Raw genomic sequence first — 21,746 nt, 5'->3', positions numbered from 1 at the left:
ACGTATGATGCCGGCGTCAAGTAAAGTGTAACCCAACCTTTTTTGAACGCCTGCTTGACATCGTCATAAGCCTGCCAACACCCCTTAGTATAAGAAAAATAAAATTGACTACTGCCTGCCAATTGCAACGCGCAGGTCGCTTAGTTCACCTTCGATGTACACGGGGCTTAATGCCTCCCAGGGGGCTGTAGAGCCCCCGTTGAGAAACACTCTTTTAAAAGGAGAGGCATGACAGTAAGTGGGTGGGTGGGAGGTGGGCCTGTTAAGTGGGCCTGACACTATCTGAAGTACACGGTATGCATGTGACCCTCTTGACAGAAAGGGAGAGGGAGACTTTGGACATTTTGTAAACAAAGGAAACCCTACTCTGTGCTTCTGGGATTAACACTCCGGTGCAACTAGAACAGGACAAGGCATGAAATAAAATTAAAAAAGGAAAAAATCTGATGCAGCACCACGGACGTCTTCTGTTTTTGCTTATTTGCCTCTTTATCAGGGCATTAAGACTTGAGGTTTCGATGCAACACATGTTCCTCAGAGTCCACTGAAATTTGGACACGTCGAGTCGAAATGTTACTTTTAATTATGCACGGTTAAAGAAAGGAATTGGCAAAAACAGGAGACATACGTGCTGCCCCCTTTTTATTTAAAAAAAATGTATTGCAGGATCACACAACAGGTCCAAATGTTTCTTCAAAAGAGAAGAGAGAGGGAGGGGGAGGAAGAAGTGTAGTTATAGACAAAGAACAGGTGTACAGCTTACACATTTATGAAGCGGAAAGGAGAGAGGGTCTTGAATAAAGTCCAGAATGTTCTGTGCCCTTAACCTCTTGACAATAAGAGCAGCTAAGGGATACACACGCACACGCACACGCACACACACACACACACACACTCACACGCACGTTTTTGTCCTCCTTTTTCCTTCCCGTTATTACCCTGTTCACACACACACGCACGCACGCACGCACGCACGTTTTTGTCCTCCTTTTTCCTTCCCGTTATTACCTTGTTCACTCTCAGGTGTGTGCGTGCGTGCGTGCGTGCGTGCGTGCGTACGTGTGTGTGCGGACACATACACAAGCTGAGAAGTAGAAAAGATACATACAAACCAAACATAGGAACAGAGCCATTATAGTGAGAGCATGGTGTTACACGTGAGCAACCTGAAGAAGGTGTTGAGAGAAGCGAGGACATCTCACTTGACATACACACTGTTCAAAACATGTCAGCATGACGCACGACCTTGCAGAATAAGCCTCGTGGAGCAACGGAAAGCAAGCGTTGTACATGGAGTGCTTACCAATATGTGGACTCTCATCCTCAGCCTGTGCTTGTAGCCTCATGTTTCATTGACGCCCCACCTACGTGGAGAAAACATTAACGTTTCCCTGCTGTCAGCCTAGCCACAACAACTTTTGAGTGACTCTTCTTCATTCACCATCCCGATTGCAAATTACAAAATTACATAAGAATTGCGCTTTTGCAAGATATTGAAAAAACGCTTCTGTCGTCAATGACGTCATCACGATGCCACAAGCAGGCAAGGGAGGACGGAAGTCCGCATATTAGAAAGAACCCTCGGGCTTAAACGCAGCAGCCCTCAAGTGTTGAACACGAAATAGACTTAAACTGATCAGCCAAGAATCGCAGATAGTTGAACAGAACGATCAGACAGAGGAGTAGCTCTAGGTCAGATGGAAAGAAATACACACACACGCACTCATGCACACGCACACACTGTTTGAAGTGATTTATCAGTGGGAGGAGGATCTGCAACACTTTGGGCCTTGAGATAACTCTCCTCCCTCTCCTCCTTCTCCTCCCTCTCCTCTCCTCTCCTCTCCTCTCCTCTCCTCTCCTCTCCTCTCCTCTCCTCTCCTCCCCTCTCCTCTCCTCTCCTCCCCTCTCCTCCATCTCCTCTCCTCTCCTCTCCCCTCTTCCCTCCTCCCTGTGTTCTGTCACTTCACAGCAGTTATTCATTCATTTTAGGGAGTGAAATGAATGCATGTCATCTTTCTCTCTCTTTCCCTCTCTTCTTTTTTCCATCTGATTTCTTGGCAGTGTAGTGCTGTTTTTGTACGGCGGGGCGGGGTGGGGTGGGGTGGGGGCTGTGCAGGCTGCATATCACATGCAGGCTAGTGGGATGGGATGGGGGGGTTGTCTCGTCTTCAACCCAGGGCATTGCCTAGTTGCTGATCTGTCCTCTGGAGTGTGTCCTCTGTCCTCTGGAGTGTGTGTGCTTCCTGGCTGGCTGCAGGGTGTGTTCCGCTCCATTCCATTCTGGACTCCGTTTCTTGACGGTCATTACTAACCAGTTAGCAACTTACTTGGTTGCAATGTAATTTCCCAATGGCAACTTTAATAAGTTGCTAACTGGTTAGAAATGACACTGTCGAGAAACGTGTTCCTGGTCTGTTCAGCGCTGTCCTCCATGACTATGGGGCCGTTTATACTAGGATGATTGCGAGGGATTTTTAAAATTATTATTAGAAGTGCCTTCTGTTTACACGGCAACCCCCGTTGTTGGGGCTTAAAGAAGCAAAAATCTGAAGACTCCTTCCAGAGTGGGGAGTTTTGAAGAAGACCCGGGTTGTGTCTCTCACAAACGGGAAAAAAGCCAAAACATGTCCACGTTCGTGCCATACACATTTACGTCACACTTCTCCGCATTTTTGCTTCTTCAGGCCCCGATGGCAAGGTTGCCATGTAAACGAAAGACACTTTATAAGGGATAAAGACTAAGACTTTTAAAGACCTCTGGCACGTGCTAGCACATGTGTGCACGAACCGATGTCTGTTTGTAACACATTGGTTAACATTCAGTGTTCAGCTTGCACACTCAGACAAGTACCAGACATGATGGAAGAAGTAATTGTCAGAGATTTTCTGAAATATTACGATAACAAAGAAAATACGCTTTGTGTGCGTGCACGTGCGTGCGTGGGCGCGTGCGTGCGTGTGTGTGTTTCTTTGAGAGAGAAAGTACACGTGTCTTGCGATCCTAGTCACTCTCCGGTTTCATCACAGGCTTACAGGTCGTGGTGAGTCACAACTGCTCGCTTCTCCAGCATCAGACTGCCTTCATCTATCCTCTCCTCTCCTCATCTTCCTCTTCTGCTTCTTCCTGTTCCTCCTCTTCTCCTCCACTCTGATTTCTGATAAGTATTCACGCTGCTCTCTTTTCTTTTTTCCCCTCGTCCTCCTCTCCAGCATCTGAGAACCTTCATTTCATTTCCTCTCCTCTCCTCTCCTCTCCTCTCCTCTCCTCTCCTCTCCTCTCCTCTCCTCTCCTCCTTTTCTTTCCTCCTCTTTCCATCACCTTTTATTTCTGCTCTGCTCTCCTTTATCTGTTTTCTCCATCTCTCCTCATTTTGAGCACCTGAGACTTTCACCTATTCTTTTCCTGCACTCCCATATCATTTCTGCTGATTCGCTCGGCTCTCTTCCTCCCTCCGCCCTCCGCCCTGCTCCTTTCTTTTTCTCCTCCTCTCTCCTCCTCTCCTCTCCAGTCAGCCACACGTGTTCCTGATTACCCTTTCGCAACGTTTCCAGGTTGCCATGGTAGCAGTAGAGCCTTCTCTCTCTCCCTCTCTTGCGCTCTTTCTCTCGCTCTCCGTGTGGCCTCCACTTCAATCATTTTTGTCTTTTTTTTTCTTTTCTTTTTGTCTTTCACCCGCCCTTATCCTTTCAATCTGTCTCTCCATCCCTATCCTCTTCCTCATATTCTCTCTGTCTCTGTCTCTGTCTCTGTCTCTCTCTCTGTCTCTGTCTCTGTCTCTGTCTCTGTCTCTCTCTCTCTCTCTCTCTCTCTCTGCCAGTCCTCCACTTTCCTATCTTTGCTTTTTCATCTCCCTCTCTCTGTTTTCGTCTGATTCATTTTCTCTCTCCGCGTGTGTCTGTCTGTCTATTAGTCTGAAAGGGAGGTGGAGAGTGGTAGCAGGGCTAGCATGTGCATCTTGCATAAGCCATATAAAGGACTGGCCTTCGCCACCACCAGCATCAGCAGCACTGCACTTGTCTGTGTCCGAGGAGGTGTGGATTTGGGAGGGGGTGGTGGGGGGACCTGTCTCGGCTATGCACCCGGTCAGGCCTAAGGAAGAATTAGCACCCCCATCCCCCCTCATCTCTACCTCCTCTCATCTCTACACTCCCCCCACCCCACGTCCCGGGATACGCTCATATTAAAGTCTGCACTGTGGGAACCATCGAGGAGCTTCATTCCATTAAGAAAGTGGTTCCCAAAGTTTTTCAGCGGAGACTTTTTGTCTGCCTAGCCAATTTTCTTGTCCATTCATTTTGCTAGATTTTCCATTCACAGTTTGTCCGCTAATATTGCTAGAAATCCACAGCAAATACATCTATTAACCATAAATGTGAATACTGTTACTAACCAAATTATGGAATCATGTTAACCTGTGGATTTCCGTTTTTCATGCAATGTTCCTTTTGTCTGCAACCCCCCCGCTCGGGGTTGCGACCCCCAGTTTGGGAACCACTGCATTAAGACGAGGAAGGAAGTCAAACTAATCAAGAAACTCCAAGAATAACCCCCCTTTCCCCACCGCCCAGCCCCAGCTAAAGCGAGGGGAAGCAAAATAAGAATGCAACGACTTCTGTCGTCACTCGCCCGGCCAGACCCCCTGTAGCGACATTTTATGTAGGCGTAGCATGTACGTACGTACGTACGTACGTGTTTGTTTGTTTTTCAAGTATAGCTAGCTAACCCAAACAGGATGGAGGTGGTTTGGCGGGGGTTGGGGGAGTGGGGGGGTACTCTTTCAAAAAACATGTTATGAGTGTGTTTGTTTATCTTGTGTTATGAGACAGACACAGTGGTTGTGTGCCACAGACTCTGGTTTTGAAAGGGTTAACATAGTATTACTATAGATGCAGGCTTGTCTGGAGTAGTAACGTGTGCTCATCATAAACATGTGCATTCAATTCATGTATGCTTCCACTACGTGTGTGTGTGTGCGTGTGGGTGGGTGTGGGTGTGTGTGTGTGTGTGTGTGTGTGTGTGTGTGTGTGTGCGTGTGTGTGTGTGTGCGCGCGCGTGTGTGCGTGTGTGTGTGTGTGTGCGTGCGCGTTGGGCCTCAGCTGTAGTTAAGTGCCTCAAAATGAATGCTTCCCCCGCTGCTGCTCCTGGGAGGCTGAATGACGCATGCACACATGGAACACATGCACACACACACACACACACCCGTACTCAAGCACATACATATGCACATTATGCACATGCAGCCATACAAACACACACACCTACAGTCTCTCTGTCTCTGTCTCTCTGTCTCTCTGTCTCTCTGTCTCTCTGTCTCTCTCTCTCTCTCTCTCTCCCCCTTTCTCTCTCTCTCTCTCTCTCTCTCTCTCTCTCTCTCTCTCTCTCTCTCTCTCTCTCTCTCTCTCTCTCTCTCTCTCTCTCCCTCCCCCACGCTCTCTCTTGTTCTCCACTCCAACACCTGATTAGAGTCACCAGGTAATGACGAAGGCCTTCTGATGAGCTGAATCAGGTGTGGTGCAGCTGATGAGAGAGAGAGAGCGAGAGCGAGAGAAAGAATTGAGGGGAGGAAGAGAGAGAGAGAGAAATGAGGGGGAGGGAGAGAGTGAGGGATAGACAGAAGGAGGGAGAGAACCAACAAGCACTCTTGGATGTCTCTCAGGGGATGGAGAAGGGCAAACAGTTGTAGAAGCTTCTCCTCTCAAGAGCGTTGTTTGGATGCCGCTTTGTTTCATTTCACGATTTATCTGTCCCTTCAGACGGGCCCCCTGGAAACTGAAATGTTGCATTTCAAGGTCTTATCCTGATACTAACATTGTAAATTCTATCAATTCAAAATGTGAGGGGCACAACTCTCTTGAATGTACGATTGCACAGAAACATGCATTGGTGTATTTCTGTAGATTTGCTTGCTCCTTATGGCAGAATGTCACAGGAGAGAGAGTTGGGGTAGGGCTGGGATATGACCAAGGCCGTGTGGGGGGGCTTTGCGCTCTGTGCCACAGTACCCCACAAAATGACACTATAGTGACTGTCCTTTGACCCAAAAACCCTTGACTATAGTAGATGTTCTGGTGGTTTCTTGAAACCATAGTTGCTAACTACGTTAGCTACTTTGTTGTTTACAGTGCAATTTCCCATTGACGATCACCCAAGTTAATTGGGGTAATGCACCCCTGAATTGTACCTGCTAGTAGCTAACTCTGTGATGTCGAAGTGCAACCTACTTAAGTTTGGAGGCAACATGTGTCTTTGGGACACGTTTCATCAGCCTTCCTTTATCTACCTCATGCCTGACCACCACCCATCTCCTCTCCTCTCCTCTCCTCTCCTCTCCTCTCCTCTCCTCTCCTCTCCTCTCCTCTCCCCTCTTCCCCTCCACTCTCTCCTCTCCTCTCCACCCCACTCTCCTCTCCTCAGCCCTCTCCCTACTACCTCATGCCTTCCACTCCTCTTTCCTCTCCTCTTTCCTCCTCTCTCCTCTGGCCTCTCTCACCCCGGCCCATTTCTCATTCGGAAGTAGGCCACGTCTGTTTCCTTGGCGCCTTACTTGCGTCACTGCAAGACTCCCGACCCAAACACCCACTTGCTGACTGACCAGGCCCCTACAGCAGGAGCAGCCCCCCCTCCTTTCCTCTCACCCCCCCTCACCCATTACAACATGCCCAACTGAGATCACACACACACACACACACACACACACACACACACACACACACACACACACACACACACACACACACACACACACACACACACACACACACACGTGCATGTGCACATGCGCGCGCGCACACACACACGTGCATGCGCATGTGCACACTTACACACACACACGCATGAACGCACGCACGGTTGCTCCATGCTTCCTGGAGACGGGGGTGGTAGTAGATTTTGTCAGTCAGTCTTTCCTCCCTGAGTCGGCCTCCCTCCCCTCAGCTGGTCTGGTCTCGTTGTCTTCAAACTAAAGACCCGTTGTGGGGGAGACTCCTCTCTCCTCCCCCCTTTCTCCTCTCTCCTGTCTCTTGTCTACTCTCCTCTCTCCCGCCTCTCCTCTCTTCTCCTCTCCTCTCCTCTCCTCTCCTCTCCCCTCTCCCGCCTCTCCTCTTCTCTCCTGTCTCCTTTCTTCTCTCCACTCTCCACTCTCCTGTCACCTCCCTCCTCACCTCTCTCCTCACCTCTCTCCTGTCTTCTCTCCTCTCTCGTCTCTCCTCTCCTCTCCTCTTTCCTTCCTCCTCTCTCCTGTCTCTCCCCTCTTCTCTCCTGTCTCTCCCCTCCTCTCTCCTGTCTCCTTTCTTCTCTCTATTCTCCATCCTCCTCGCCCCCTCGCCCCTCTCTCCTCACCTCGGGGAGGTGCGACTGCAGCCATTAAGGTGTTTTTTACTGTAAATGACGTGCACCTGTTTGGCACCCCAGGCCGTAAAGTGTGTGTTTTTGTGTCTACTGCGAGTCGGTCTCCGTGGGAGGTGGGTGGGGGGTTTTGGTTAGGTGTTTTTGTCTTGTGAGAGCATGCCTTTATGCTTAAAGCTTGAGGTGAGTGAGTGAGTGAGTGAGTGAGTGAGTGAGTGAGTGAGTGAGAGAGTGAGAGAGTGAGAGAGAGAGAGAGAGAGAGAGAGAGAGAGAGAGAGAGAGAGAGAGAGAGAGAGAGAGAGAGAGAGAGAGAGAGAGTGAGAGGGCTGTTGGGAAGGGGGCTAGTGAGGTGTGTTTTTTGTCTTTTATGATTCGCTGCCTGTTTCGTGCTTGGGGTTGTAAATTGTGTGTGTGTGTGTGCACGCGTGTGTGTCAGTGTGTGAGAGTTAGTGGGATGTGGTTAGTGAAGTTTTTGTTGTTTTTATGATCATGCATGCCTGTAAAGCTCCTGGGATTGGTGTGTTCATGTTCGTGTGCGCAAAAGGTGTGGGGAAGTTGGTGTTTTTCGTCTTTTACGATAAGGCCTCTTTAACACATGGGACTGTAAAGTGTGTGTGTGTGTGTATGTGTGTGTGTGTGTGTGTGTGTGTGTGTGTGTGTGTGTGTGTGTGTGTGTGTGTGTGTGTGTGTGTGTGTGTGTGTGTGTGTGTGTGTGTGTGTGTGTGTTTTGCCTTTGAGTTCACATGTCTGCCTGGCCTCACTCCTCTCTCCTCTCCTCTCCCGACTCTCCTCTCCTATTTTCCCCCTCTCCTCTCCTCTCCTCTCCTCTCCTCTCTCCCCTCTGTCTCCGCTGCTCTCTCCTCTCCTCTCCTCTTCTCTCCTCTCCTCTCCTCTCCTCTCCTCTCTTGTCTCGGCTGCCTGTCAGGTTGCAGCCTCTGGGCTGGGCTGGCGTTGAGTAATTTGCGTGCGGTGCTGCGCAGCGCAGCGTTATCTGGTGTGAGTAAGGCCTCTCTAATCTCAGACAGGCTCTCATCAGAGCTGGCCTGCGTCAGAGCTCGCTGTGTGTGTGTGTGTGTGTGTGTGTGTGTGCGTGCGTGCGTGCGTGCGTGCGTGTGTGTGTGCGTGCGTGCGTGCGTGCGTGCGTGCGTGCGTGCGTGCGTGCGTGCGTGCGTGCGTGCGTGCGTGCGTGCGTGTTTAGGGGATGGGGGGGGTGGCACATATGTTAGTTGTTGTGAGGTTGTGTGCGTGTGTGTGTGTCAGCCATGTCCTTAGGCAGCTGCACACAAACACACACACACAGGCACTCTTCAAAGTGTGTGTGTGTCTGGCAGACACAGGGCAGGCGTGGAATCCCCCCAGCCCCCCTCCACCCCACTCATAAACAAAACAGTGAGTCACCCTTCACTATAGGGCCTTAATAGCAAGCATACAATACTCTCTCTCTCTCTCTCTCTCTCTCTCTCTCTCTCTCTCTCTCTCTCTCTCTCTCTCTCTCTCTCTCTCTCTCTCTCTCTCTCTCTCTCTCTCTCTCTCTCTTTGTTCCTCTTTCCCCCTGCCCCTTCTCCTCTCTCTTCTTTTTGTTAGTGTGTGTTGAGCGAGATGGCTTGTCTTGTGTGTGTTATTGCCATGGCTTGTTGCATTGGTCACAGGGCTGTTTACACACACACACACACACACACACACACACACACACACACACACACACACACACTTTCATCTTGAGTGAGGGAAAGTGAAATGAGAAGTGTGTGTGTGTGTGTGTGCGTTTGTGTGTGTGCACGTGTGCGTGTGTGTGTGTGCGCGTGTGAGAGAGAAAAACAAAACCCCTCACTTTCAATCTGAAGCCCTCACACACAAGGGGCTGCATTACAGATGTCTAGGGTTGCGTTGTCCCCCACCCAGCACTGACTATTTTGCTCCCACCCTGTCCCTCTGAAACACACACGCACGCACGCGCGCACGCACGCACCCACGCACGAATGGCTCAGCTTATTTCTCACTGACACACACACACACCGGGCTGTATTACCAATATCTGATGTATGTGTGTGTGTGTGTGTGTGTTTGTCTTCAGGACTGGCCGTTTGACGATGGCGCGCCCCCTCCGTCTAAGGTGGTTGAGGACTGGCTCAGCCTGCTCCGCTCGCGCTTCCTGGAGGACCCCGGATGCTGCGTGGCCGTGCACTGTGTGGCAGGACTGGGGAGGTCAGTTACTAACACGTGTACACACACACACACACACACACACACACACACACACACACACACACACACACACACACACACACACGTGCATGCATGCCCACACATGCACGCAGGTGTGTACACACAGGCACGAGCGCACACAAAAACACAGATGTCCACAAATGCATTGATTCACTCAGCACACACACACACACACACATACACACACACACACACACGCACACACAAACGGTCACTCACTCAGTATGCACACTCACTCACACACCGGCACTGCAAGTACATGGTCATAAAATGCAGAAACTGAGACTGTGATTTATACATATTGATGTTTTCAATAAATTGAGTAAATCATGGCGAATACATAACACATTAACTCAATAATGAACACATGGACACGCACGCACACACACTGAAATGTATTCCGTCTACAAATGCAGATGGTGGCATATGCAAACAGACTGGGCTGAAAGTACAATGGGCTTAAACCAAAGAGGAAGTACACACACTGACCTGCCGCATGGCTCCATTGTATGCAGGTGTGAGGAGGAAATTCACCCAGGCTGCGGCATGCATTCAAATGTACCAACTGCTAAACCCGTTAGCATTTACATTGTGGTGGCACTGCAGTTGAACTGTTTCATACAAGATTACGTGTTGCTGACCTTTTGCATCGTCTCAAGCGATGAAATGGATCGATAATAAGGCAGCGTTTAGAAGACAAACCAACCTTTCATTATTATATCCCCGAAACGCGGAGCGTCGGGGATGTAATGGTTTTGCGTGCGCCGCGTCCGCGTCCGCGTCCGCGTCCGCCGCCGCGTAAGGTCTTTCGTGTTAACGCGATAACTTTTGAACGGATGTTTGGATTTGTCCCAGATTTTTTGGGTGAATGCTCTAGGTCAGGTTCATGAACTGATTCGAGTTTGGAGGTCAACACTTTCAAGATGGCTGAATTCAAGATGGCCGAATTTTTGTTTGGTCCTTAACTTCTGACCGGGTGGATGGATTTGTCCCAGATTTGGTGTGTGAATGCTCTAGGGTAGGTTCATGAACTGATTCGAGTTTGGAGGTCAACACTTTCAAGATGGCTGAATTCAAGATGGCCGAATTATTGTTTGGCCCATAACTACTGACCGGGTGGATGGATTTGTCCCAGATTTTGTGTGTGAATGCTCTAGGGTAGGTTCATGAACTGATTCGAGTTTGGAAGACAACACTTTCAAAATGGCGGAATTTTCATTTGGCCCATAACTTCTGACTGGGTGGATTGATTTGCCCGATAACACCTTATTTTAATGGTTCACCATTTCAGTGAATCTACCATATTAGGTACAGTGTAATAGCCAATGTAACAATATTTAATACCATGTAATACTAGTGTAATACCAGTGTAACAATATGCAATATCAGGTACAGTGTAATAACGAGTGTAACAGTATGCAATACCATGTAATATAGTGTAATACCAGTGTAACAATATGCAATACCATGTAATACCACTTACGCACAAACACATGATGTAAGTAAAAAAAATGGCGGAGTTACACTGGTATTACATTGTATTAAATATTGTTACACTGGTTATTACACTGTACCTAATGTGGTATATCCACTGAACCCTTAAAACAGTATTACCATTTGCCCCATTTTTTGCTTCATTTTCACAATAGTCGTTTGGTTTTAAGCCTATGCACGTCATGTCACGTCTGTATGTATCATATACGTTTACGAAATGGTGGACGGGAGTGGTAGGAATGATGGGGGACTGGAAGCGTCGCGTTTCGGGGATATACCTTAAGCAGTCGAAGGCGACTGCACAGGCAGTCTAGTTCTTTTCTCGCTTTCCATCCCCATTCCGTTATCAAATTGTCACAACGCAGTGTAATTTGCTGTTTTCAGCACATATGCAGTGTAGCATCACCCTGCATTCATGTAGAAACTCGACGTGAAACATAGCAACAACAGTAGCCACTTATAGACATTCCTCACATGGTTTCCGAGTTACGGGGCTAAACTAGGTTGCCAGGGGCTAGTTAGCTCAAGGCCAGCTAACTCTGTATGTATGCTAGCTATGACCCACTGCCTGTGGCTATGAAACTCCAGTCGAGGTCAGTGCTGGTAAGTGCATTCCATAGGAATAGTTGGAATATCTATCTGGCACATCTAACGTCTATGTTTTTAGCTGTGTGTAGTGTGTCCATACCGCGTCTGCTTGTCGGTCCACCAGAAATCGGTTTCCTTTTGAAGGGTTTGCGGGCGGCGTGGGTTGAACTTATTATCTCTTCAGTGCTCTACTGTTCAAGTGTATGAAAGATCCCACACACTGTCCATTCCACCAGCAAGATCATTTTCATGTGATGTTTTGGTCATCCGATCTGCATGTAAAATTCACCAGCAAGTCAACTTTGAAACAACATTAAAGTTAACTTACTGGTGGAATGGACATTGTGCAGGCTCTTTTTTCAGCTTGAATGTCAACCCCACTGGTTTAACATGCACCTCTCCAACTGCAGAGGTGTGCAAAAGCACCCTTTTTAAAAATTGGTTCTCTACTGTTGCAATAATTGGCGACTAGAGAGGCTTTTGGTGCTTGCTCCGGAGGCGTGCAGTGCAGGGGCCAGTTTTCCATTCAACTTGAGAATTGTTTTTTAATCATTTAAGTCAGAAATCTGCAGTTGAAACCACATGAAATCCACATAAAACTTTCCAGGTCGTATAAGTTCAATTAATTTACTGCCGGGGAAGGTAGATGAACCTGATTTCCGTAAGGTTTAATGGGAAGTGTGGGTGATGGAAACATGTTTGTTCAAATTAACTGACATTGGGTTTGCGATTTTACAAGTTGTTCAAGGTTGCCCTGACATTTCGATCACGCAGCTTCTCCCAACCTCTAATTTATTTGCTAAACTCTGCCGATGGAAATGTGGAAACCTGCTATAAATGTGTCATACATGGATTTACTTGTTTTTTTTCTTACTTTAGTACATGGGTTTTTTTTAATTGATCACACCAATTACTTGCCTCTGCAAAGTAGGGTTACTGTATGTTATGTGTCCTCTAGTAGCTGGTTTGACGTATGGGTCATTGGAGACGTCAGCCAAAATAAATATTTAAATCTGACTCGGAGGTGGTTTTCTGTAGTGGCATGAGGACTGATAACAAATTTAGAAACTTGTATTAAAAAAAAAATGTCAGCAGGCAAGGTAAACACCAGGCAACTTGTATTGCTTATTACATGATAGAACAAAGACATTAACATGACAATAGACTGGACATGACCATTATATTTAACCAACAGTCCACCAGATGCCCTGTATGCTGTATGGCTTGTCTAGCCCTGGTTTTGTGTGCAGCACTCTCGTCCCCTCCTTGGAATGGCCTGGCACTCTCTCTGTGAGGGCTGCACTTTCTCTGACGGCTTTTCTAGTTCCCTCTGCCAAGGAGGTTATGTTTTCGGTCACATTGTTTGTCTGTCAGCAGGATAAATCAAAGGTATGCACAGATTCAAGATTCGTCACCATTGCGGGATATGGGTGAATTATAACATTCCAGTCCTACTCCACAGAAACAAGGCAGAAAGACTTAAAAAGTCTGAGAATGCACACATATCAGTTGCACAGATGTATCTGTCGCAGTCGCACAGATGCACATCAGTCGCACATAAGCCACACAGATCACTGAAAGGAAAAGATAAAGATCCATTTGGGGAGCATCGAACAGTGCGGCGAGCCTTTTGCTTGCACTAAACACTCTCTGTGCTGCAGAAGCCTTCAAAGGTTCTGTGAAGTAAACAATATGACTCCTCTCCTCTCTCCCCTCATGTTACCCTCCTTGGAATGGCCTGGCGCTCTGTGTTCTTGAAGTTGAATGACGGGCATGGTAGTCAGGGAAGCCGACAAGGGGAGGCGGCAAAGGGGTCAGCTGTCCTGGGCCCAGGGAGAGGGGGGGGGGGGCATAATTGGATCCTCATTGAACGTATTGGGTGGGGGGCCCTATCAGATGACTTTGTCCCGGGCCCAGCCAAAGCTGTCAGCAGCCCTGATGGTAGTGCTAGGGTGCCAGTCCTGGGCAATACTCCACCCTTCTCCAACCCACCCCACTCCACTCCACTCCCTTCTGCCTTGGGGCTGCTGCTGCTGCCGCTGCTGCTTGGCTGCCCAGCATGGCGCCAATATCAACAAACCCCCTCAGTGGCCCCGATGGGGCAGTCATCTCTCAGCTGTATTATTAGCCCCCGAGCACAGCACAGCAGAGCAGAGCAGAGAGGGGTGACGCACCAAGACCAAAGAGGAAGACTTCTCCTTATTCAATCTTGAGGGCAAAAAAGCCCAATATATATATATACATCTACAAACACACACTCGTACACAGGAGGGGTAGCACAAACAAACGCTCGTTTAAAGGAAAGCGTATACATGTTTATTTTTTGTTTAGACAAGTGTTTGCTTTTGCTGCCCCTTGTGTGACCTCAGAATGATCTTTTACATTGTGTGTGTGTGTGTGTGTGTGTGTGTGTGTGTGTGTGTGTGTGTGTGTGTGTGTGTGTGTGTGTGTGTGTGTGTGTGTGTGTGTGTGTGTGTGTGTGTGTGTGTGTGTGTGTGTGTGTGTGTGTGTGTGTGTGCGTTCGTTCTTGCGTGTGTGTGTGTTTTAAGAAGGTGGGTACTGGGTAAAGTTGCGAGGGGTGTGTGTACTTGTGTGTGCGTTCTTGCGTGTGTGTGTGTTTTAAGAAGGTGGGTACTGGGTAAAGTTGCAAGGGGTGTGTGTGTAATAGGGGAGTTTTATGGTAGCGGCCCATGCTGGGAGCTAATGCTCCATAATTGAATCAGATGTTCCCTCCATATGTCTGTATTTATAACAGGCAGGCAGGCAGGCAGGCCAGCAAGACGACCCCACCCCAAATGTCCTGCTATGTTGCCTTCAGTGCGGTGGGTTACATATGCACCGCGAGGGGCCGTGTAACCAGAGGAGGTGTGTGTGTGTGAGATGGGGTGTATGTGTGTGTGTGTGTTGGGGTGGGGGGTGGGGTGTGCTGGCAGAGGACCCAGTGCCCTAACCTTACCTCACCTCACCCTGTCTTCCTTCTTCCCTCTCTCCGTACTGAAGGGAAGGAAAAACAAATCACAATGAAGAAATCAGTCATGCAAGTGGAGTGAAAGTCTGTGCGTCGTCTACTTTCTACTTTTTTTTACTACCCCCCCTCCAACGCACGCACGCACGCACGCACGCACGCACGCACGCACGCACGCACGCACGCACACCACCCGAGCCCCCAACTTGCTCAGTGTGGTATTGCATCACAGGGGCCTGTGCACATGCCTCCCACCTCCCTTCACCATCTCTCACAGAACACCCTCTTTACGAGCCTTTAGCAACAGTGGGGGAGACGAGGCGAGGGAGAGGGGAGGAGAGGGGGAGAAAGTGAAAGAGAGGAAGAAATTGAAAGTGGGAGAAGAGAGAGAGAGAGAGGGGTTGGTGAATGAGACTCAGAGAGTTGGAGTGAAAATGAGAGGTTGAGGTTTAGGAAGAGTCGGGGAGTAAAAATGAGAGAGAATAGGGGGAGAGGGAGAGAGAAGGAGTGAGGGTGAGAAAGGGAAAGAGGGAGAGATTAATAGATTGATGGATGAATAGATTAACGTAAACTCCTTAAGAGAGAAGTGGAGAATCTGGAGAAGAGAAGAGAAGAAAAGAAAGGTATGTAGACATGGGGATAGGGAGAAATGGGTTACATGAGTGAGGGAGAGGGGGTAGGGAGGGAAAGATGGAGGGAAATAGCCAGGGAGAGATGGAAGCAGTGAAAAGGGAAAAGATGGAGAAAGGGAAAGAGGGAGTATGAGAAAAGGAGAGAGTGAAAAGAGAGGTAGATATGGAGAAAGTGAGTGAAATATGGGGAGATTAAGTGAGAGAGAGGGTGAGAGACAGGGGGGTGGTATTGAGGGAGAGAAAGTGGAGATATGGAGTGATGGAGAGAGAGAGAGAGGGAGAGAGAGCGAGAGAACAAGAGTGAGAGTGAGTGACGTGGTTGTAGGAGGAGGCCCTTCCTCGTTGGCTGTTCTGGTCCTTTTCGGGGCGGTAAACCTCAGTCTCTGACGCACATCGGGCCCCCTCCTCAGGGACCAGCGCTCCGGCTCTTGAAAGCGGGCCAATGTTTTCTTGGCCCGGCTTGTTTATTTTCATATTATTCAGATGGGAAACGCGCGCTCTCCTCTCCTCTCCTCTCCTCTCCTCTCGCATGCTGAGGTGAAGTCCAGTATTGGGGGGGGGGGCTTTGTGAGACCCTTTGAGGGAGGGAGGGAGGGAGGGAGAGGGGGGTTTAGGAGCTGGAGGGGGTCCCTGTCACCAAAAAAAAGCCATTTTGAGGGTTTGTGGAATTCACCATAAGTTGTATCGCACATTTCCCAGAAAAGGAGTGTCTTGGTTTTTTTTTAGTTCATATTTTTGTTTGTTCGTTCGTGTCATTTCAAATGAAAGAGTATCGCAAATGGATTTAAAAAAACGATGACACACTTTTGATCAGCTCGTGACAGGAGTGTTACAAAAGGTGTCCTTCTGTTGCCCCTCTGAAGAGGAGAAGCAGCCAGGCTGAGTTCACAATGCTTCATCTAATCTGCTGGCTCATTGCTGAGCTTAAGTCTTGTCCAACAAGAAAGCGGTGCAAGCAGATAGCAAGTGTTTATGAAATGGTTTTGGCTCTCAAACTCTCACTCACTCACTCACTCACGCATGCACACACACACACACACACTCTCATAGACACCAGACAAATGCAACACACACACACAAACACACACATATTGAAAATCTGGAATTCAACAACTCTTTCCTTTTTTCATCATTTCTAAAACTTCTTTCTTTTGTTTGTTTGTGTTTTTCTTGGTTGGCCAGGGCTCCAGTCCTAGTGGCCTTGGCACTGATCGAGAGTGGGATGAAGTATGAAGATGCCATCCAGTTCATCCGACAGTGAGTATTCACTAAGCCTCGCTTGTTGTCACTAAGCCTCATGCCGAAACGCGTCGAAGTATTTTAATCATGCTATGCCCAACAAAATAAAGGCATTTTAATTACAAAGAAGATGAGTGCCTTGGTATTTCTCAAACTTTTTTGAAATCAACCAAGCCTGTCACCAAAGAGCACCATCTTAAAAAACTAGACCGTTCCAGGAAGCACTCCAACTGGACTTCATTCTGAAGCCTCGCTTGTTGTTCTTTCTTTTTCTTTTTTTTCTCCTTTTCCGTCTTTCTGCTTTTGCTTCTTTTGATGGGCAAAGTCTTGTGTGCGTGCGTGTGTGTGTGTGCGCGTGTGCGCATGTGTGTGTGTGGCACAGCACGGCATGACGCACAGGGCACTCATTGGGGTGTGGACACCGATCGAATATTAAGTCCGTAGTTCTGCAAGAGAGTAATGACATTGACTGTCTCTGCTGCTGCTACTGCTGCTGCTGATGATGATTATAAAAAAAAAACAGATGATGATGCTACTGCTGCTACTGCCAGCGACTCTAAAACTGCTCTAATACCAAGCACAGAAGGATTTTATTTCTCACATGTAGAACTACTAAGGAAGTATAATATGCAATGAAATTCCAGTTGTTGCCAGGTGTGTGTGTGTGTGTGTGTGTGTGTGTGTGTGTGTGTGTGTGTGTGTGTGTGTGTGCGTGCGCGCGCGCGAGAAGGAGATGGATGCAGGGGCGGAGCTACAGGGGTTCGTGCAGGGCAATTGGCCCTGGGCACAGGGCCCCTCTGTAGTGGTGGTGGTGGGGACCTTATTATGGCCTTGGTAGGCAGTATGGGGGGGCCCATCAGTGTGTTGCCCCCCTGGGTACCCTGTGTGCAATTGTTAAGACTGTATTTGTGTGTGTGTGCGCGTGTGCGTGTGTAAATGTACTGCAAATGGTAAAAGGACTGCATTCATATAACGCTTTTCCACTGCTTGGAGCACTCACTTTTACATGCATGCCTCACATTCACACTCACATTCACACACCAGTTGCAGTGGCTGCCATGCAGGGTACCGCCCTGCCACCAGGAGCAATTTGGCGTTAAAGATCTTGCTCAAGGGCACATCAATGGGGTCAGGCATAGCGGCGCTTAAAACTGGTTGCCGAACAGGCTCCTCTACCACTTGAGCCACCACCGCCCAGGTCACACTACTGGGTGTGTGTAAGTGTGTGTGTGAGTGAGATGGCTATGTGTGAGTGTGATGTGGGTGTGTGTATGTGTGTGTGTGAGTGTGATGTGGGTGTGTTTATGTGTGAGTGAGATGGGTAAAGTGCCAAAGTACTTGTAGTGATATTTCTCTCTCTCGCTCTCTCTCTCTCTCTCTCTCTCTCTCTCTCTCTCTCTCTCTCTCTCTCTCTCTCTCTCTCTCTCTCTCGCGCTCTCTCTCTTTTCCAGGAAGCGGCGGGGAGCCATCAACAGTAAGCAGCTGACGTATCTAGAGAAGTACCGGCCCAAACAGAGACTGCGCTATAAGCACCCGCACATCTTCAAGAACAAGTGCTGCATCATGTGACTCCCTCGGACGGACAGAGCCGATATACACCAGAACAGGGAGATGGGGAGAGAGAGGGGGAGAGAGAGGACGACAACCCGCGTCACTGTCACAGCCAAAACCGCTGCCGCCAACAACAAAATTCAACAACAGCCACCCACCATTGACCACCTTTCCCTCCCTCCTCCCTCCTCCCTCTGCCAGGCCAAGACAAGACATGACGGTTCTGAACACACGCGTGTGAAACAAATGAATTCAATGAATGAAATGAACAAACAAACAAACAAAGGAATGGACCGTACCGTACCGGACACAGACACAGACACAGCCTCTTAATGATGCACTTTTGCTGTTCTGACTTCTATGTTTGATAACGATGAAATGCAAACTGGTTATATTATATTATATGGGGGGGTTATTGGTTGGGCTTCCACAGGGGTCTGAAGTCACTTGTTGTGGACACTATGGGGGGAGGAGGAGAGGAGAGGAGAGGAGAGGAGAGGAGAGGAGAGGAGAGGGGATGGTTCAGGGTCGGGCAGGGTGGGTTGGGCGGTGCGGGGCGGGGTGGTGCGGGTCGAGTGGGATAAGGTGAGCAGGGAGCTTGGTGAGCTGTGCCTTTTTTCCCCCCCACCAGACATTGTATGGCAGCCAGGAGGCAAGAGACAAGGAGTACTGCCTTAACAGCCATCCCGGGGAATTTCTCAAGAACCTGGGTCAGTTATAGACCAGGTTATAGTAAGTGGTAAATCATCTAATAGAAGAGCCTGGATTGCTCATTTTTTAAATAAATGACATCTGTGGACTGCCTATTAGCTGGTTTACCACTTCCTGTAGGTTAACTTAGTTAGGTTTATCACTTAACCTTGTTCTTGGAATAACCCCCTGGTACACACATACACACACACACACACACACACACACACACACACACACACACACACACACACACACACACACACACACACACACACACACACACACTCTATCAGGATCGTTTCTCGAAGCATTTTGAATCTGCTTGCGTTAACGATGGCAATTACAACGGGTGTGCAGCATGAATTTAGAGCGGTTTGAAGGAGCTCACAACTCCGGTCTCAGCATGTACGCAATGTTGGAGACGCCCGCCACACACTCTGTTGTTTCCCCACCACGACCAACATCTTCTCTAAAAACACACGGTCACACAGACCCACAACAGGAATGACAAATTCTCCACCACCTCCATAGCACAGATGGACCCCCCACCACCACCATCACCACCACCGTCCCACTGCCCCCCTTCTTAAAAAAGAGAAAATCTATCGAAGGAGAAAACAAAAAAAGAACTTTTTTTGCCTTTTTTGACAAGTGTCTGTAAGAATGAGATGAGAGCATTTAACTGTGTGACGACAACAAATGAAAAAATGTGAAATGTGTAGAGACATGTGGGATTGTGTTATTCTATTGTGCCTGCTCTCTCTTTAAAAAAAAAAAAACTTTCTGCCATCACCCTCTCTTTTTTTCCCCTTTCGTCTATGAATTGTAAAACGGTCAGGGATAGACAAATCCCTCTTTGCTCAACCTGTTGCTGTGGCCGTGATGCTACATAATGCTGCTTTCGTGCTGGTAGAACTTCCTCCTGGTGACGCTTCAGTCTTTTGTATGAGAGGTGTTGAAAAATCCTGGTTCAGTTAAACGTAAAACCCCCCTCCCACAGTTTCCATCCAACACAGGTTGACTACTGTACACTGAGGAACTCATGGATACCTGTACACCTAGGTGGCGCCTAGAAACTTGGACTGGCCTAATATTTATGTTGACTGGAAATGGTCGACTGGTCTAACATGAGTGCCCTCTTGTATGCTAAGTCAACAGTGCCGCGTGCACCATCGAGGTGTGTAGTAGATATCTATCGAGTAACTGGGAAGTATTCTGAGAATCTGGCTAAGTAGTTAACCAGATTAACCTTGAGGCAGTGGTAAATCATCAAATAGAAGAGCCTGGAGCTAAAAGACTCCTTGAGACGGTCTATTTAGCAGGTTTACCTCTTCCCATAGGTTAACTTAGCCAGGGGTGCGTTCCAATATGTGACCTTGCGTCCTCCACTTGTGCTTGTGGCCTCGTACCAGGAAGTAATACGTCGTGATGACATCACTGACAACAGCATTATATTTCAATATTTAGCAAAAGCTCAATTGTTAAGTTATTTTCTCATTTTCAAACAGGATGGTAAATGAAGAAAAGTCCCCCAAACATTGTTTTGGCTAGGCTGACAGTGGGGAAACTTAATTGTTTTCTCCACGGAGGCGGGGCATCAGCAAAACGTGAGGCCACAAGCCCAAGTGGAGGAAGCAAGGTCGCATATTGGAATGTACACCAGGTGTATCACTTAACCTTGTTCTTGGAGTAGTACCCGAATCTACGGCAGTTTTTCAATTTCAAGTGTATGACACTTGGAAGTGTCAGCCTAATTAGTCACACCCAGTGATTGGATACTCTTTGGTGAACTCTGGGGAGTATCCAATCACTGGGCTTGATTACGAAGGCTGATACACTTCGAAGGGTGCACACTTAGACTTTGAGAAATAGCCAATCTGTCTTGAATACCCACAACAATCAACTCGTTCAAAATTTGTGGCTGGGTTTTTACTGTAGTAGTTGGACATGGACTTCACTGGACACCTCTTGTCAGTGTGAGCGCAGCGTAGGCCTACAGCCAGTTTAGCACTTGAAGATATGACATGATAATATGACCTTGTCACATGACTGCAGCAAAAGGGGATTCATTGTGGATGTAGTGCAACAACTTTTTTGTTTTGTTTTCTATTATTTTATTTGTAATGTTGATGAAAAACCAAATGTCAGGTGAGGAGTTTGTGTTCTCAGACGAATTGTGTTTAGTGTGTGTGTGTGTGTGAATGAGGGAGACCGAGCGGTCAAGTGAGAGAGAGAGAGAGAGAGAGAGAGAGAGAGAGGAAGTGTTGCTCTCTGCTATCAGGAGTGTCTCTCCATGTGGAATGCTTCTGAACTTCTGAACTTTTCCACACTTGGCAAAGTGTCTCTTCTCTCATTCACGATGTGTGTGTGTGTGTGTGTGTGTGTGAACTAGACCAAACCTGCTAGAGTGTAACTTTTAAAAGCATCTACATGTTGGCGCAAACCTGCGGCCATTCCAAGAACATGGTTGAGTGGTAAACCTGACTAAGTTAACCTATGGAGAGAGGTAAATGGATAATAATAGATAGCAAAATGTGGACTCCAGGCTCATTAATTAGCTGACACTCCACTACCTCCAGGTTAACATAACCAGGTTTGCACCTGAACCACTGGCACCAAGTCTCAGTCCACATTCACGCACACACACAGTACACACACACACACACACACTCCTATGGAGGCCTTTGCACCCTATTAGCCAGCCAGGTGGCTTTGAAGCCGGCTGTTGCTCCTCAAAGAACAGCACAGATATTTCTCCACTGGAGAGACGGAGACAGACATTATGCTCTTTGTCTTCCTCTTTGCTTCTTCTGACTCGCCGGTGTTTTTTCTTTCTTCCTCTGCCTTTATTTTTGTGTCTTGAGGGAGGGAGATCCGCCCTCACTTGTATAGAATTAATAAAATGATAAACAAAAGAGGTTCTGATCTTTTCTGAGAAGTCTTTTTTTTTTGGTCAATCAGTTAATGGCATGATATCAGGAGTGAGTGAGCCCTGAGTGGCACATTGGAC

The 21,746-nt window shown here is 48.0% G+C and overlaps 1 protein-coding gene across 3 annotated transcripts in view; it reads left to right on the top strand.

Annotated features, from left to right (window-relative positions):
• ptp4a3a (protein tyrosine phosphatase 4A3a) overlaps positions 1-18,256 on the top strand; it is a 53,236-nt gene extending 34,980 nt beyond the window's left edge. For all 3 annotated transcript variants that reach the window (XM_063185740.1, XM_063185741.1, XM_063185739.1), the window contains exons 4-6: positions 9,423-9,553; positions 16,436-16,510; positions 17,944-18,256. In XM_063185740.1, coding sequence (XP_063041810.1) covers positions 9,423-9,553; positions 16,436-16,510; positions 17,944-18,061 — 324 coding nt within the window. In that variant the 3' untranslated portion in view covers positions 18,062-18,256. The remainder of the gene's footprint in view (positions 1-9,422; positions 9,554-16,435; positions 16,511-17,943) is intronic.
• Positions 18,257-21,746: the final 3,490 nt, after the last annotated feature.

Source organism: Engraulis encrasicolus, chromosome 20 (genome assembly GCF_034702125.1).
Source record: "Engraulis encrasicolus isolate BLACKSEA-1 chromosome 20, IST_EnEncr_1.0, whole genome shotgun sequence".
Lineage (NCBI taxonomy): Eukaryota > Metazoa > Chordata > Actinopteri > Clupeiformes > Engraulidae > Engraulis > Engraulis encrasicolus.
This window is presented reverse-complemented; position numbering and strand designations above follow the sequence as displayed.